Below are 14,959 nucleotides of genomic sequence, written 5' to 3'. Positions count from 1 at the left end.
TATTTGAATTCTAGTGCTGTTAAATGTGTATATTTTGATACAATTTCATGGTAGTCCTATTATTAGGTTTCAATTTGCTGTTTTCAAGTGTACCTCAATTATTGTATTTATGTTTATATTTGGTCATTTTTCTATTGTTTTGCTGTTAACAAAATTGTAAGTTTGATGTTAAACTGTACCTGCTGTACACCTCCTTGGGTGAATCTCTTCATAAAGGCAGTTAATAAATCCCAATAAATAAACAAATAAATAAAAATAAACTATATGCTGGCACAATTTGCAGGTTAGTATGTTACAGAGACTTATGCCGTTCCCTTTTTTGTTTGTTTTATTTCTAATTTTTACCTTTAAAGTGGACTAATACAGCAAGCGCAGTACTTTATCCAAAAGTAGGTAAGGGTTTTGGTGGAATGATCAGAAAGGAAGGGATAGGTTTTAATCATGTTACAAAGAAATAAATGACACTTTGTAGCAGTGTTTTAAATGTGTGATAAGAAAGAATCTATTTATTTAAAATATTTCTATTCCACTCATTCCACAGTTCACGGCAGATCACAGTTGTAGACATATATAATATAATCAAAATACAATAAAACAATAATATGAGAACTGAAAACAACCCCAATGTTATGAGCTGAGGGGAAAGGGTGGACAGCAGTGTTATACACAGTAATGGAGAAACAAGGAAGAAGGGAAGATATCATTAGCAGCAACATTGGGATCGTGTACCAGAAGATCCCTTTCAATATTAACCGCACACATGCATATAAGCACACATGTTGCATAGAAGTATATGTACTCAGACTTCTGCATTCACATTTCTACATGCATGTTTTTGCTTAGAAACATGGGATCTCTGTAGGAGCGGTAAAGATAAGCCTATTTTGTAAGGGTTTAAACAGAGATAATGCCCAGATTGAGAAGGGATAGCCATGATCAGTGATCATTTCCAACTAAAGATAAGTAGAGAAGTGTGACGAAGAAGGGCAACCTTCGAAAGCTAATCAAGAAATGTATTAAGTTATGTCCAATAAAAAAGGTACCATCTTATTTTCTTTTCCATGTTTTATTTTGTTTGGTTTCTATTGACAACTAAAGATAAAAATGTGACAATAGTGAAGAAAGCAATGAAAACAACAACAATCTTAGCAAATCACTTCCTACCAACACAGCAGGAAGTGAGACCAAACAAAAAACTAAACAGAAGATGAGACTGCCACTGAAATGTAACTGGAAAGCAATGATCACAAATGCCCACAGTCTAAGCAGCAAAGTTCATGATCTGCAAGCCCTGATGTTACAAGCAGACTTAGACATTGCTGCTATCTCAGAGACATGGTTCAATGATTCCCATACGTTATCCCCTGGATTCTGTATAGCATGCCTAGAGATCCGCACCGAAATCCAGGTGGATTCTATAAAAACACACAGGCTTAACAAGCTAATTAGCGTTGATAACAGCACTCAACCAGCAATAATGAACACTAATTGGCAATAATCAGAACTTACCCGCACAACTCACTATACACATTCTGTAATGCAGTGTGCCTAACTTCTAATGCAGGCAGGCAAAAACGGGCATGGCTATGGGTGCAGAAATGGGCATTTCGTGAGTGTTCTAAAATTTACATGCATAGTTATAGAATATGGCCCTCTATGCCTAAATCTGCGTGCAGGGATTTACAACATATTTTCATTGGTATAAATGGAAACACATAGTTTTAGGCGCTGGGATATCAACTAAGCATATTCAATACATTGTGCCTAAAGTAGCCTAGTGGTTAGTGCAGTGGACTTTGATTCTGGGGAACTGAGTTCAATTCCCTCTGCAGCTCCTTGTGACTCTGGGCAAGTCACCTAACCCTCCATTGTCCCTACTACAAAATAAGTACCTAAATATATGTAAACCACTTTGAATGTAGTTGCAAAAACCTCAGAAAGGCAGTATATCAAGTCCCATTTCCCTTAGGTGAAAATGTTTTCCACATGGATTTTTAGACGCTATATATAGAATCCCCCCCTATGGAGGATGTTCTATATATGGCGCTTAAAAGATCAATGCTGAAATCATTGCCAACTAAGCGTATTCTATAATCGGCACCTAGACTTAGGCACCAATTATAGAATATACTACTGATATTTCAGCACCTAAATCTGCACGCGTCCATTTACACCAACTAAAACATGGTGTAAATCCCGGCGTGTAGATTTAGTCACACCGGGCCATTTTCTATAACTAGGCACCTAAATTTCAGGACACCCACGAAAACACCCATTTCCCTGCCAATAACCACACCCCTTTTTGCCTGCATGCGTTAGAAGTTCGACGCACATCATTACAGAATACGCTTAGCGTGTTGTGGGCCTAAATTCTAATCAGTGCCAAGTACTGCTCATTATTGCTTATTAAGTGCTGATATCAGCACTCATTAGCTTGTTAAGCCAATTAAGTTACGTGTGGTGTTAAAGAATCCGCGCCAATTTTGGCACCTAAATCTAAGCACACTATATAGAATCCGGGGGTATATGTGTTTCAACAGAACTTAGGCACACATACTTACACCATCTTTATGGCTGGCATAAGTTCTCACAACTAAGAATAAATGTATGTATGTATATACCTGGTTACGCTAGTATTCTATGAAGTAAAGTGGGTGTTTGCCCTCCTTTATAGAACATGTAGCTATCAGGCATCTTCTGAGTGCCTATAGATAGGCACAATGTTATAGAATTATTACCTAGGAGGCCCTTTTACTAAGCTGTGGTAGGCTTGACAAATATGCAGTGCGCACGCCCAAATGGGACTACCGCAAGGTAAAAATGCCCCCCTGGCGGTCATTTCAAATTTGGCATGCGCTCATAACACCTGGATGAATTATTTATTTATTTCCTTCCATGTACCCCGTTTCTGGCGGTAATCAGCAGTTGGCATACGCCGACTGGTCACTGCGTGTGTAGCGCATGAGCCCTTACCTCTAGGTCAATGGGTGGCATTAAGGGATCAGGCCGGTTTTAGACACGCGCTGGTTTCAGTTTTACCACATGCCCTTTTCCCCATCACATTAATAAAAACCCCTTTTTTGCAGATACGGTAAAAACTGGCCTGGTACGCGCCTAAACTGCCGCAGGCCACTTTTTACCGTGGCTTAGTAAACTGACTCCTATGTCTGGTCACTAGGAGAAAACCCATTTAATATAATTGAAACTTAAATATTTAACCAAATAGGGCTATTTCCATCTATGAAGAACTAACCTGATAATGTAATTGCTCAACTGAGGTAATGATATGGAATGATATAGAGAAGTCTTTTTCATTAATTATAGAAGGTTGAATTAGGTAACACATAGACCTTTATTTCTCTGTTTTTAAAAGTGAACATTCAGGGTTTTTTCCTCCATGGAGCCATAAACAAGAGAGGTCTCATCATGGCACATGGAGTTGGAAATCAAGGAAAATACTGAAACAGTACAGTCTGGGGTTCACTTTTTTCCAGAATGAGATGGGAGTTTGGCATTGCTGTTTGCTTTTTAGAAAAGAAAGATGTCATAAAGCTTTTAAATGTAGATTTTTTGGAAATCGATTGCCTTTGCTAAGGAATATATTAAGAGCTCTCATTTGAACTGCTCACACTGGCTGGAATCTACTAAAATGACTTCAAATCTATTTTAAGGAGATTTTCATTTTCTTTTCATTTTAATAACTTCTACAAAATATTTGAAAAACAGGGAATCACAAGCAATAAGTTAAATGAATTCATATTTAATATGGGTTTTTCTTTTTCTTGCTCTTCCAGAATTTGTACCAAAACAGGTTCCTCGGCCTGGCTGCCATGGCATCCCCATCAAGGAATTCTCAGAGCAGACGCCGGTGCAAAGAACCTCTCAGATACAGCTACAATCCTGACCAGTTCCAGAACATTGACATCAGGACTGGCTCTCATCAAGCAGTAACAATCCCTCGATCCACCAGCGATACAGATCTGGTTACGTCTGATAGTCGATCAACTCTAATGGTCAGCAGTTCCTATTATGCTATTGGGCACTCCCAGGACTTAATCATATATTGGGATATAAAGGAAGAGGTGGATGCAGGTGATTGGATTGGAATGTATCTCATTGGTAAGTGCATTCTCTTTTCTAGCAACTTTCATCTTTTCACACTGTAGTGCATGTACTACTTTCATTTTATCTATAAAAAATGCTTAGGGTGTGGAAATACACAATTGTGGGAAACTACCAAAGTAAATACATTTCCACCAAATTTTCTGCAGTGTCATGGTTGTGCCCATGTTTCGTGCTCTCCTTCCTCTCGCCACCTGGTGGCCAGACCTGGTGGCTGCAATGAACTGTCTGGTTATTGTCACCCGTTCCAGATTTCAGGCTAGTCCGGTCCGGATCTTCCAGGCTGCCAGACTTGCTCTGTTTGTTTGAACCTGCACAGCACCCGTAGTTGCCTGGTGATTGCTGCAGCTGAGCCTCAGCTGCTGCTGGGCTTATTAGCCATTCTGAAATCTTTCTGCTTTGCCTTTGCATCGCCTAAGGCCCTCAGGTTTTTCGGTGTGCTGTGTGCACGTCTGCCTAGTCTGGTTTTATTGTATTGATTCTTGCCTGAGATTCTTGTCTGTTCTAGTTAGTCTGTGTGTGGTTTAGATTAGGTTGTTGCTTGTTCTCTAGTCTTGTCTCTGAGTTGTAGTTTTGTGTCTAGTCCTTGTCTGTTTGTGTGTTTAGTGGCTGCTCTGCAGCTTCCAGTCCTGTCTCCTCTCTGTCAGTATTTGTTCCCTGCTTTAGTGGCTGCTTGCAGCTTTCAGTTTTGTCCTTTAGCTTATCCCTTCCTTGCCCTGCTGTTCCTGTATTTTCCTTCCCCTCTGACCCTCAGTCCCTGTGCAGCCTTGTTGGGATCCTGTTCCTGCCCTGTCCTATAAGTCCTGCTGGCCACTTGCAGCCAGGGGCTCAACTCCTGGTGAAAGGTGGCCATGTGCAGGTGAAGTCTCACTGTTTGTCAGAGTTCTGCCTTGCCTCTGGTGTGGGGTGGTTTTGCCTGCCGCTGCCGCTCCTTGGCAGTGGTCCAAGAGCTCACAAACCTAGTTACTGCTCTGAAGCCCTAACATTCAGTTACCCTCTTTGTCACATGACCATCCAGGAAATTACAGTAACCCAACACTCTTGAAAACAGGAAACAGGTCCCTCACTTTCTTTGATCACTTTTCTGTCTTTACTTGGAGAAGAAATGCAAAGGGAAAATGAAAGGGAGAAGAAAGAGAACGAGAATTACACTACTAAGTACATACAGGTTTGCTTCCGGCCTGTAGGATCCTTCATCTGCAATCAATCTGGATCTGCTGTAGTGGGATTTTGGATTCTTGAAAATATTACCTTGAGCTTCTAGGGGCTCTTTTACAAAGTGGCGGTAGAGCTACCACAACTGTAGCAAGTACCAAATCGACACTACTACCCGGTTAGTGTGCCCACTCAGCAGTAAGGGCTCAAGCAGTAAATAGCTGTGCACTACTTTTAATTCTAGCGCATGGCCATTTACTGCCCCCATTAAAAAAAGTATTTTTTCCCAGCAGCGGTACAAAATAGCCTAGTGCGCGCCAAAAACACATGCCCACTTTTACCACGGTTTAGTAAAAAGGACCCCTTAGATTTTTCCAAGATAGAGGGAAATCCAACTGCATAATCCTACAAAATACCAGTCTGGGATGGACTAATTACGACTTTAGAAAATGAAAAACCTTTATCAATAAAAAATTAAAACATGTGGTAAAAACTTTTTTTTAGGTATATTAGAAGTAAGAAGCCAGCAAAAGAATCAATTGGGCTGCTAGATGACTGAGGGGGTAAAAGGGGCACTCAGGAAAGACAAAGCCATAGCGGGGAGATTAAATTAATTCTTTGCTTTGGACTTCACTGATGAGTCAGAGAAACTGAATCAAATCTCTATAAACCTGGAAGATATAATGGGACAATTTGACAAATTGAAGAGTAGCAAATCACCTGGACTGGATGGTATTCACCTTAGAGCAAGAAACTGGAAGATTCATCAGAGAAAGCGAGACGCTAGAGAGAGAGGAGCTCTGGCTAGAGAGGAGCAGTGTGTGCTTAGCACTGCCATTTGTACAGACAAGTTCAGAGGGCTGCCAGGGGGAGGGAGAATGAGATGCCAGAGAACGCAGTGCAGCAGAAGAGAAAAGGCTACTGGAGCATGTGGGGGGGGGGCAGGAAAGAAAAGCTACATGAGCATCTGGGGAAGGAGAGAGAGAGAGAGAGAGAGAGAGAGAGAAAGAGAGGTAGTGGAGCAAAGAGCAGGCAGCATGATGCAATTAATGCATTAAACTTATTAATGCAAGTTAACATTTTAACATGTTAACTGTGTTAAAAATGCGTTGGGTTTTTTTTTTAATTTTTATTTGTACCCCGCACTTTTTCCCTCTCATGGCAGGCTCAATACGGCAGGCAATGGAGGGTTAAGTGACTTGCCCAGAGTCACAAGGAGCTGCCTGGGCCGTTAAATGTGCAGCCCTAGTTTAGACCAATGTTTCTCAGCCCAATCCTGGAGTTTCATGTAACAGGTCAGATTTCCATGATATTCAAATGAATGTGCTGGAAACAATATATAAAAATATATCTAATGTATATTTATTCTGGATATCCTGAAAACCTGAAAATTGGTGAAATACAAGCAGCATGTATGGAATTACTGGATTAGACAATTATCTGTTTTACATGGTTTGGGTACAGTTTATGCTGGTTAGAGGCAGGAAAATGCACAAGATGATCCCTTGAGATCTCTTTGTGATTCACTTTTGTGACAGGTACAGGTTGGACCCTGTCACTTAGGTGCCATAGGGAGGAGCTCTAGCCTCCTGTTTCCATGGTAAAACTAAGGTAAACGTAAGAATTTGCATTTCCCTTTTAAGCACCCACCCCTTTCACCTCCCCCGTCACACACCCCTAAGGGTGTCCTATCCTCCACTCTCCTTACCTTAATATACTTCCCTGGTGGTCTAGTGACCTCTTCAGGGCAGGAAAGAGCCCCCTCTTTCCTGCCCAGAGCACCTGTATACTGCTCCTTGTTGACTTCGGTCTCTGTGCCGATCCAAAATGGCCACCGAGAGTGGAAGCGGCATCGCAAGACTCTCGGCGGCCATTTTGAATTGGCACCAGAACCGTCAGCAAGGAAGTAGTATGCAGGCACTCCGGGCAGGAAAGAGGGGGCTCTTTCCTGCCCTGAAGAGGACACTAGACCACCAGGACAGTATAGTAAGGTAAGGGGAGTGGAATGGAGAATAGGACACCACTAGGCCCGCCCGCCAGCCTGCCCATTTGTCCGGTATGCTGAAGGATGTTTACAGGAGAAGGTCTGTATGAGAGCGTGTAAAAGAACTGTAAAGAAGATGGTGCTCCTGGAGCATCTAACCCTCAGCCTTTGCCCTCGCAAGTGATTTCAGCACAGCAACGCTGAGCCATCAGCATTTAAACAACTCACTGCCACAGTACACTGAAGGAAGTTTGTTGAAGAAGGCCTGTGTGAGAATGTGCAAAGTGACTATAAAGGAGGTGGTATTTTAAGAACATCTGATCCTTGACCCTGGCCTTCATGAGTGGCATCAGTGGAATGCCTTTCTAGGAGAGGTGGAAGCATGGTGAGACTGGTACAGGTTTCACTGCCTCTCCAGTTACCCATCTTGTCTTTAGAGCTCAATGAATCTATCTGCATCTCTCTGTATATAAGGTTGTGGCCATATATACAGATCTAGTTGTATAAGTAGAACTATGTAAGCCACATTGAGCCTAGAAATAGGTGGGGAAATGTGGGATACAAATGTAACAAATAAAAAAAAAATGTGTGATTTTTAGGCTGGCAGTGACACTGACGAGAAATCATAAGTGTTACATGAAGGAATAATGCATTAGTTAGAGCAGTGGGTTGAGAACCAGGGAAGCCAGGGTTGAAATACCCCTGCTGCTCCTTGTGGCCTCAGATAAGTCACATAACCCTTCATAGTTGTAGATTGTAAGCCTTGTATCTACTATTTCTGAACATAACTCACCTTGAGCTACCAATGAAAAAGCGTAAGCTAGGTTCAACTAAATAAACATAAGCAGAAGTAAAATATATTGGGGTCAAAATTCAACTGTTGGCACTCAGTGTTATGCTGACTGCCACCAGCATTGTGCCTGGAAATTAAATGCTAGGTTATGTCCGGGCTATGGCATTGAATTTCTGGGTTTATAGCCGGTTAAGGGGCCCTTTTACTAAGCCACGTAAACATCTATGCGCGCCAATTTGAAGCTACTGCGTGGCTCATGCAGTAATTTCATTTTTGGCACGTGTCCGATACCCATGCCTGAAAAATAATTTTTATTTTCTGGTGCGCGTCCACTACATGTGCCAAGTGGTATTTGACACACGTAGGTCATTACCACCCGGTTAACATGTGAAACCTTAGCGCTAAGTCAATGGCTGGCGGTAAGGTCTCAGACCCAAAACAGACATGTGCCAATTTTTATTTTGCCGCAGGTCCATGTTCGGCAAAAACTTTAAAAAGTCATTTTTTGCAGGCATGCTAAAAATTGGATATGCGCATGGCCAAAACATGCACCTACACTACCTCTGGCCATTTTTCAGCACATCTTAGTACAAGGACCCTTAAGTGTGATATTCAGCACCTAACCAGCTAGGGCGACCCATATAAATATAGGCCTGATTTTTATGTGGTTCTATTTATGCAGTTACCTTGGCCAGTTAAGTACTGAATATTAGCACTTAACCGGCCAAGTGATGCCTCTGCTCCGGAACACCCCTAAAATAGCCTGTTTTGAGTTAGGCACTAACCAGACATTTTCAGCGATACTACCAGTTAAGTGCCACTGAAAATTAGCGGTTAGCTACGAACAAGTGATTTAGCCGGCCAGGAGCCATTTCTAGCAGTTAAATCCAGGGCCATGCCTAGGGTCTCTGGTGCCCCCCTGCAGACCATCAGTTGACACCCCCCTGCAGACTATCAGTTGGCGCGCGCCCCCCCCCCCCCCTCCCAGACCTGCCTGGCTCCAAGGCACGTCTGGGGCATGATGGAGGAAATGACTGGGTTTGGCCTGAGCCTCCACTCCATCCCCGATTCCCCGGCGCTTTAAATTTACCTCTCTCCGCCTCCGGCTCCAACGTCTGCGCAGCGTCAGTGAAAGCGCTGCCTGTCTGACGTCTCTCCACCAGGCTTCCTTTCGCTCGTTCGTTCCCTCTGTGTCTCGCCTTCTTCTGATGTCATTTCCTTGAGGGCGGGACATAGAGAGAACGAACGGGCAAAGGGAAGGCTGGTGGAGAGACGTCAGACAGGCAGCGCTTTCACTGATGCTGCACAGACATCGGAGGTGGAGTGAGGAAAATTTAAAGCACCGGGGAATCGGGGATGGAGCGGAGGAGTAAGCTTTTTTTTTTAAATACAGCTTGACAGTGCGGCGCCCTTGAAGGCAGGTGCCCCCCTGCAGTGCTTACCGCGCTTACTGTGTTGGTACGGCCCTGGTTAAATCACTTTGAATATCGACCCCACTGTGTTGAAGATCCTTCAGTGACTACTCACTTCTTTTATTCACATACCCAATGTGGTGAGAATTTTGTCATCATCTGCTGCATCGGGCGTATAAAACAGAATTCAAATTAGTGTTCACAGCAGTTTTTCAGTGCATGACATGATCAAAGGAAGAATGACCAGCTGCATAAATATTGTTAAGGCATTTTTCATTGGAAACAAGAAATGCTTGTCAATATATTTACCGATACTTCTTTATTGTACTTGTCACTGTAATAGTACCCCTATACTGTATTTGTTCACACCGGAGTGTGTAACCACCTCTCCGGAACTATGTAAGCCATTTTTAGCCTACTAATAAGTGGGAAAAGGTGGGATACAAATGTAACAAATAAATAAAATAAATAAAAATAATATCAGATTTAAAGAACCACTAATTGATAAATAAAAAGGGAAGCACCTAGATAACATGTCAAAGCATTTTCAGTTGTTCCAGGAACATTAATTGGTCATTAAATGTTTGCAAACTTACAATAAACTGTTAGCGTTCCTGTTTATTCCAAAAGATTATTGTTATGGTTGCAAAACCTAGCACCCTGATACTTGAATACTTGCATTCAACAGCACATGCCTGGGCCAGCATTACCCTCATCAGTCTTACTTGGTAAAGCTCCATTCCCCTTGATCTTAAATTAATTACAGATGTGCTTGTCTTTAGAAAAACATGCAAAACATGCTTATCTGAGCTAGCTCTTACCGTAGTAATGAATTACAATGCAATTAATTTAATTGGATGATCTCTTTTTGCTTTCTATTTGCTTTATTATTATTATTTGTAGTATATTTTGTATGGTATTCTTTTTGATGTAATTTTATATTGCTTTTGTAAACCACTTTGTAGCCTTTGGGGAGAGGCAAACTATAAACTGGATGAATAAAAAGCAAATTTTTCCCTTTGAAAGCGGACATAAAGTCTGTGGGTAAAATGTACCCGCTGACTTTACATTTAAGTGCACTTCTTGAAAATAGCCCCCTTGGTGCAAATGAAATCTAGCTTAATTGTCCGATGTGCTGCCAGTGTAATAACAGTGTGTTCTAAAGGGATTTTCTGTTATCAGTATTCATGAGAAGATAAAAGGTGCATTTATTAGTTAGGTGCACCATGTAAAGCTGATCTAAGATCTCAGTGTATAGCGAAGGCTTCTATTCCTAAGTATTTCTAAATTGTAAAATTAGGATTTTAATTTCCAGCTAATTGGGAATTCTTTGAAAGCATAAAAGTGTTTTCTCAGAGCAGATATCACTGCTGGGTACTCTTCCAGTTGAATCAAATACATACATTTGTTCAGCTGAGGAGTCATCAGAGTGATAAAGCAGAAAAACAGAGTAAAGAATTCAAGATAGGCAAGCGGAGAAGTGAGAGACCACATACAGCTGTGGACTGGGTCAATGTGGTTTCTGGCTGGAACATCAGTGACTTTCTTGAGCTTGATAGATTGTGGATGCTGGGAATTAATTTGCTGTTGAATCCAAGAAAAAAAAACATAAACAAAACAAAATTATAAACCGAGGCTTTGGTTGTCAGTGAACTTAATACCTATTATTTGACTTTTACCTTATGTTGGATGATGTTTTCTTGGTTGTCAAGAATCTAATAAAAAGAATGAAGATGCTTCTTCCGTCAGGCCTCTCATGTATCAGCTATGGTTCATGCTTCCTTTCTGTTTCCTTGCCTGAATCAGCAACAAGTTTTTTCTTCTTTCTGGATAAACATAGTTTAACTACATTTATTTATACATTCATGTAGACTAGACTATGAGAAGAACAAATATAACACTTGAATTAGTAAAAGTGCCTGACAATCATGTTTCACCCTATAGGCTGCATCAGGGGCAAAGGCACTGTATTAAATAAACAATGATGTGTTAGCAAAATCATAATAAACAATGAGCCATAAATAAGTAAATAAGGGGTCCTTATAATAACACATGCTTACTGCAGCTTAAAATGACTTGCTGGAGGACACACTTAGGAATCCTTCAGTAAGTTCCAAAACAGCACACACTATAGTAACATAGTAATATAGTAGATGACGGCAGAAAAAGACCTGCACGGTCCATCCAGTCTGCCCAACAAGACAACATATGTGTAAACCTTACCTTGATTTGTACCTGCCTTATTCAGGGCACAGACCGTACAAGTCTGCGCAGCTGTACTTCCCGCCTCCCAACCACCAGTCCCACCTCCCAGCACCGGCTTTGGCACAGACTGTATAAGTCTGCTCTCCACTATCCTCGCCTCCCAACCACCAACCCCACTTCCCCCCACCTGCTCCGCCACCCAATTTGGGCTAAGCTTCTGAGGATCTATTCCTTCTGCACAGGATTCCTTTATGCATATCCCACGCATGTTTGAATTCCGTTACCGTTTTCATCTCCACCACCTCCCGCGGGAGGGCATTCCAAGCATCCACCACCCTCTCCGTAAAAAAATACTTCCTGACATCGTTCCTGAGGCTGCCCCCCTTCAACCTCATTTCATGTCATAGTAACATAGTAGATGATGGCAGAAAAAGACCTGCACGGTCCATCCAGTCTGCCCAACAAGATAACTCATATTTGCTGCTTTTTGTGTATACCCTACTTTGATTTGTACCTGTGCTCTTCAGGGCACAGACCGTATAAGTGTGCCCAGCACTATCCCCGCCTCCCAACCACCAGCCCCTCCTCCCAACCACCGGCTCTGGCACAGAGCGTATAAGTCTGCCCAGCACTATCCTCACCTCCCAACCACCGGCTCTGGCACAGACTGTACAAGTCTGTCCAGCACTATCCCTGCCTCCCAACCACCAGTCCCGCTTCCCACCACCGGCTCTGGCACAGACCGTATAAGTCTGCCCAGCACTATCCCCGCTTCCCAACCACCAGCCCCGCCTCCCGTTCCTCTTGTTCTACCGCCTAAAAAATGTTTTTTTATTTTTTGTTGGAGGGGGCATGTCTGGGTTCAGAGAGTAGGCATTCCTGTACCAATTAGTTAGCACATCTGTATTACTGTGTGGAGGAGTGGCCTAGTGGTTAGAACAGTGGTGGCCAGTTCAAATCCCACTGCTGCTCTTTGTGATCTTGGGCAAGTCACTTAACCCTCCATTGCCACAGGTACAAACTTAAATTGTGAGCCCTCCAGAGAAATATCCAGAGTACCTGAATGTAACTCACCTTGAGCCAGGGCGTAGCCATGGGTGGGCCCGGACGTGCCCAGGCCCAACCACTTTCCCTCCAGGCCCGCCCATGTTGCTGTCGGTCCCGCGGCTCCACTGGTCCGGGAAGCAGCATTGCCTGCCTGCCTGCCTGCCTGCCTTTCAAAATAATTCATCTCCCCAGGCTCCACTGGCGCTGCATTTACTTCTTTGTACGTCGCAAAGCGCTGCCATTCGCACAGGCAGCGCTTCGCTTCCCTTTACCGCGTCCATCCGGACCTCTCTGATCCACTTCCTGTAGTGGATACGTAAGGCCAGATGGATGCGGTAAAGCGGAGCGCTGCCTGTGCGAACGGCAGTGCTTTGTGACGTGCAAAGAAGTAAATGCAGCGCCAGCGGAGCCTGGGGAGATGAATTATTTTAAAAGGTAGGCAGGCAACATTGCTTCCCGCCCACCCAGTCCATCCCCAGGCCCACCCAAAAATTTAGGTCTAGCTGCGCTATTGCCTTGAGCTACTACTGAAAAAGGTGTGGGCAAAACCTAAATAAATGAATAACTGGTTAGTGAGCTCTTATCACCTACAAATTATTGGCCCTGGTTACTAAGGTGCACTAGTGTTTAGGCACCCATAGGATATGAGTGTCTCTAGCATTAGTGCATGCTAAAAACACTGGTGCAAGTACAGCATGGCTTAGTAAACAGGGCCCTAGGTGTTGGTAATTGTTTTTGATGACTATGAGCTAACAATATTAGCACATAGCTATAAATAGAAAAACCTGCGTAGCTACGCTAAACTATATTTTATCGCAGCTTAGTAAAAGGAGCCCTAAATAAGAGGCCCTTTTACTAAGCCATGTAAGCGTCTATGCGCGCCCAACGCACACCACAATGGAGATATTGCCCGGCTACCAAGTGGCTCTTGCGGTAATTTCATTTTTGGCGTGCGTCTGATATGTGCATCCGAAATATAATTTTTTATTTTCTCACATGCATCTGCTATGTGTGCCAAGTGGCATTTGACGTGCGTAGGTCATTACTGCCCGGTTACCATGTAAGACTTTACCACTAGGTCAATGTCTGGGGGTAAGGTCTGAGACCCAAAATGGACGCGTACCAGTTTTGATTTTGCTGCACGTCCATTTTCGGTACAAATTTTAAAAAGGTATTTTTTGCAGACGCTGAACAATGGAACTGCAACTGCCCAAAATACGCACCTAAGCTACCACAGGCCATTTTTCAGTGCACCTTAGTAAAAGGACCCCTAAGTTAAAAATGCATATTAATAAATTGATTATGTAAACTCAGTTAGCATAAGAACAATGACTTAAAGGTACCAAAACCATGACAATAATAAAGTGGACAGGATAAACAATATATAAGCACATCAAGAAAAGGATAAATCAGTAGCCTGTATATTGATGAATAAAAATGTAAAAATATAAGAACCAGAACTTAAAAAGTACCAAAAAAACCATGAAAATACATTGTGGAATATTGCAAATCACATGATTATATAACTTATATAGATAATACAAGGTGTAAGTGTGATAAATAAATAAATATGGTGTACATAACCAAAATGGTAAACTGGAAAGTATCAGTAATCCATTTACTAAGGGTCTTTCCATAGTGGTCTACAGAGACCAATCTTTTTATCTGGAGTTCCATGTATAGATACAATGTGTGGACTTTCTAGTTGGAGTGACGAACAGGCTTAGAAAGGGAGGCAGGAAGCAGGCCCACCCAGAAGCAGTTATATGAACTAAGTACCTTTAGTCCCCCGTGTGACGGAGTCAGAAAGAGGTCTATAAGAAGAGGTGAATAAAAACAGTGGTGACCCCGACGTGATTCGAACACGCAGCCTTCTGATTCCCAGGAGACCACATAAATCTTATAAAGTTTTGCCAAATATGGCATTCCTGGAATAAGTTTCAGCCTGGACTCTCGTGGCCCCGTAAGGGCACTTTTAATACCAAAACTTTGCAAAGGTTATTAAACTTTATTTACATATACACACCCGATTCCACCCGTCATTTCCACTATCAGATTCTCAGTAGATGGGTATCGACTATCACTGATTACGTGATCCCAGACACTGTCGATCTGACATCGTTATTGATACCTGGTGAGGTGAATCTTAATCCACGACCTAGTAGACGGCCCCCTGCAAGAGGCGATTCACCCATTCCACATAAATTCAATGCTCCTAGCATTAACAATCAGTGCCGGGAC

The 14,959-nt window shown here is 42.6% G+C and overlaps 1 protein-coding gene across 1 annotated transcript in view; it reads left to right on the top strand.

Moving 5' to 3' along the window:
* Window positions 1–14,959, top strand: part of HECW1 (HECT, C2 and WW domain containing E3 ubiquitin protein ligase 1) — a gene marked incomplete at its 5' end in the record, with an annotated part of 389,530 nt that overhangs the window by 5,830 nt on the left and 368,741 nt on the right. The window contains one exon of the mRNA XM_030203827.1: window positions 3,781–4,119. Within this exon, the coding sequence (XP_030059687.1) occupies window positions 3,781–4,119 (339 nt within the window). The remainder of the gene's footprint in view (window positions 1–3,780; window positions 4,120–14,959) is intronic.

Source organism: Microcaecilia unicolor, chromosome 1 (genome assembly GCF_901765095.1).
Source record: "Microcaecilia unicolor chromosome 1, aMicUni1.1, whole genome shotgun sequence".
NCBI lineage: Eukaryota > Metazoa > Chordata > Amphibia > Gymnophiona > Siphonopidae > Microcaecilia > Microcaecilia unicolor.
Note: the sequence above shows the minus strand (reverse complement) of the source record. Positions and strands in the feature narration are given on the sequence as shown.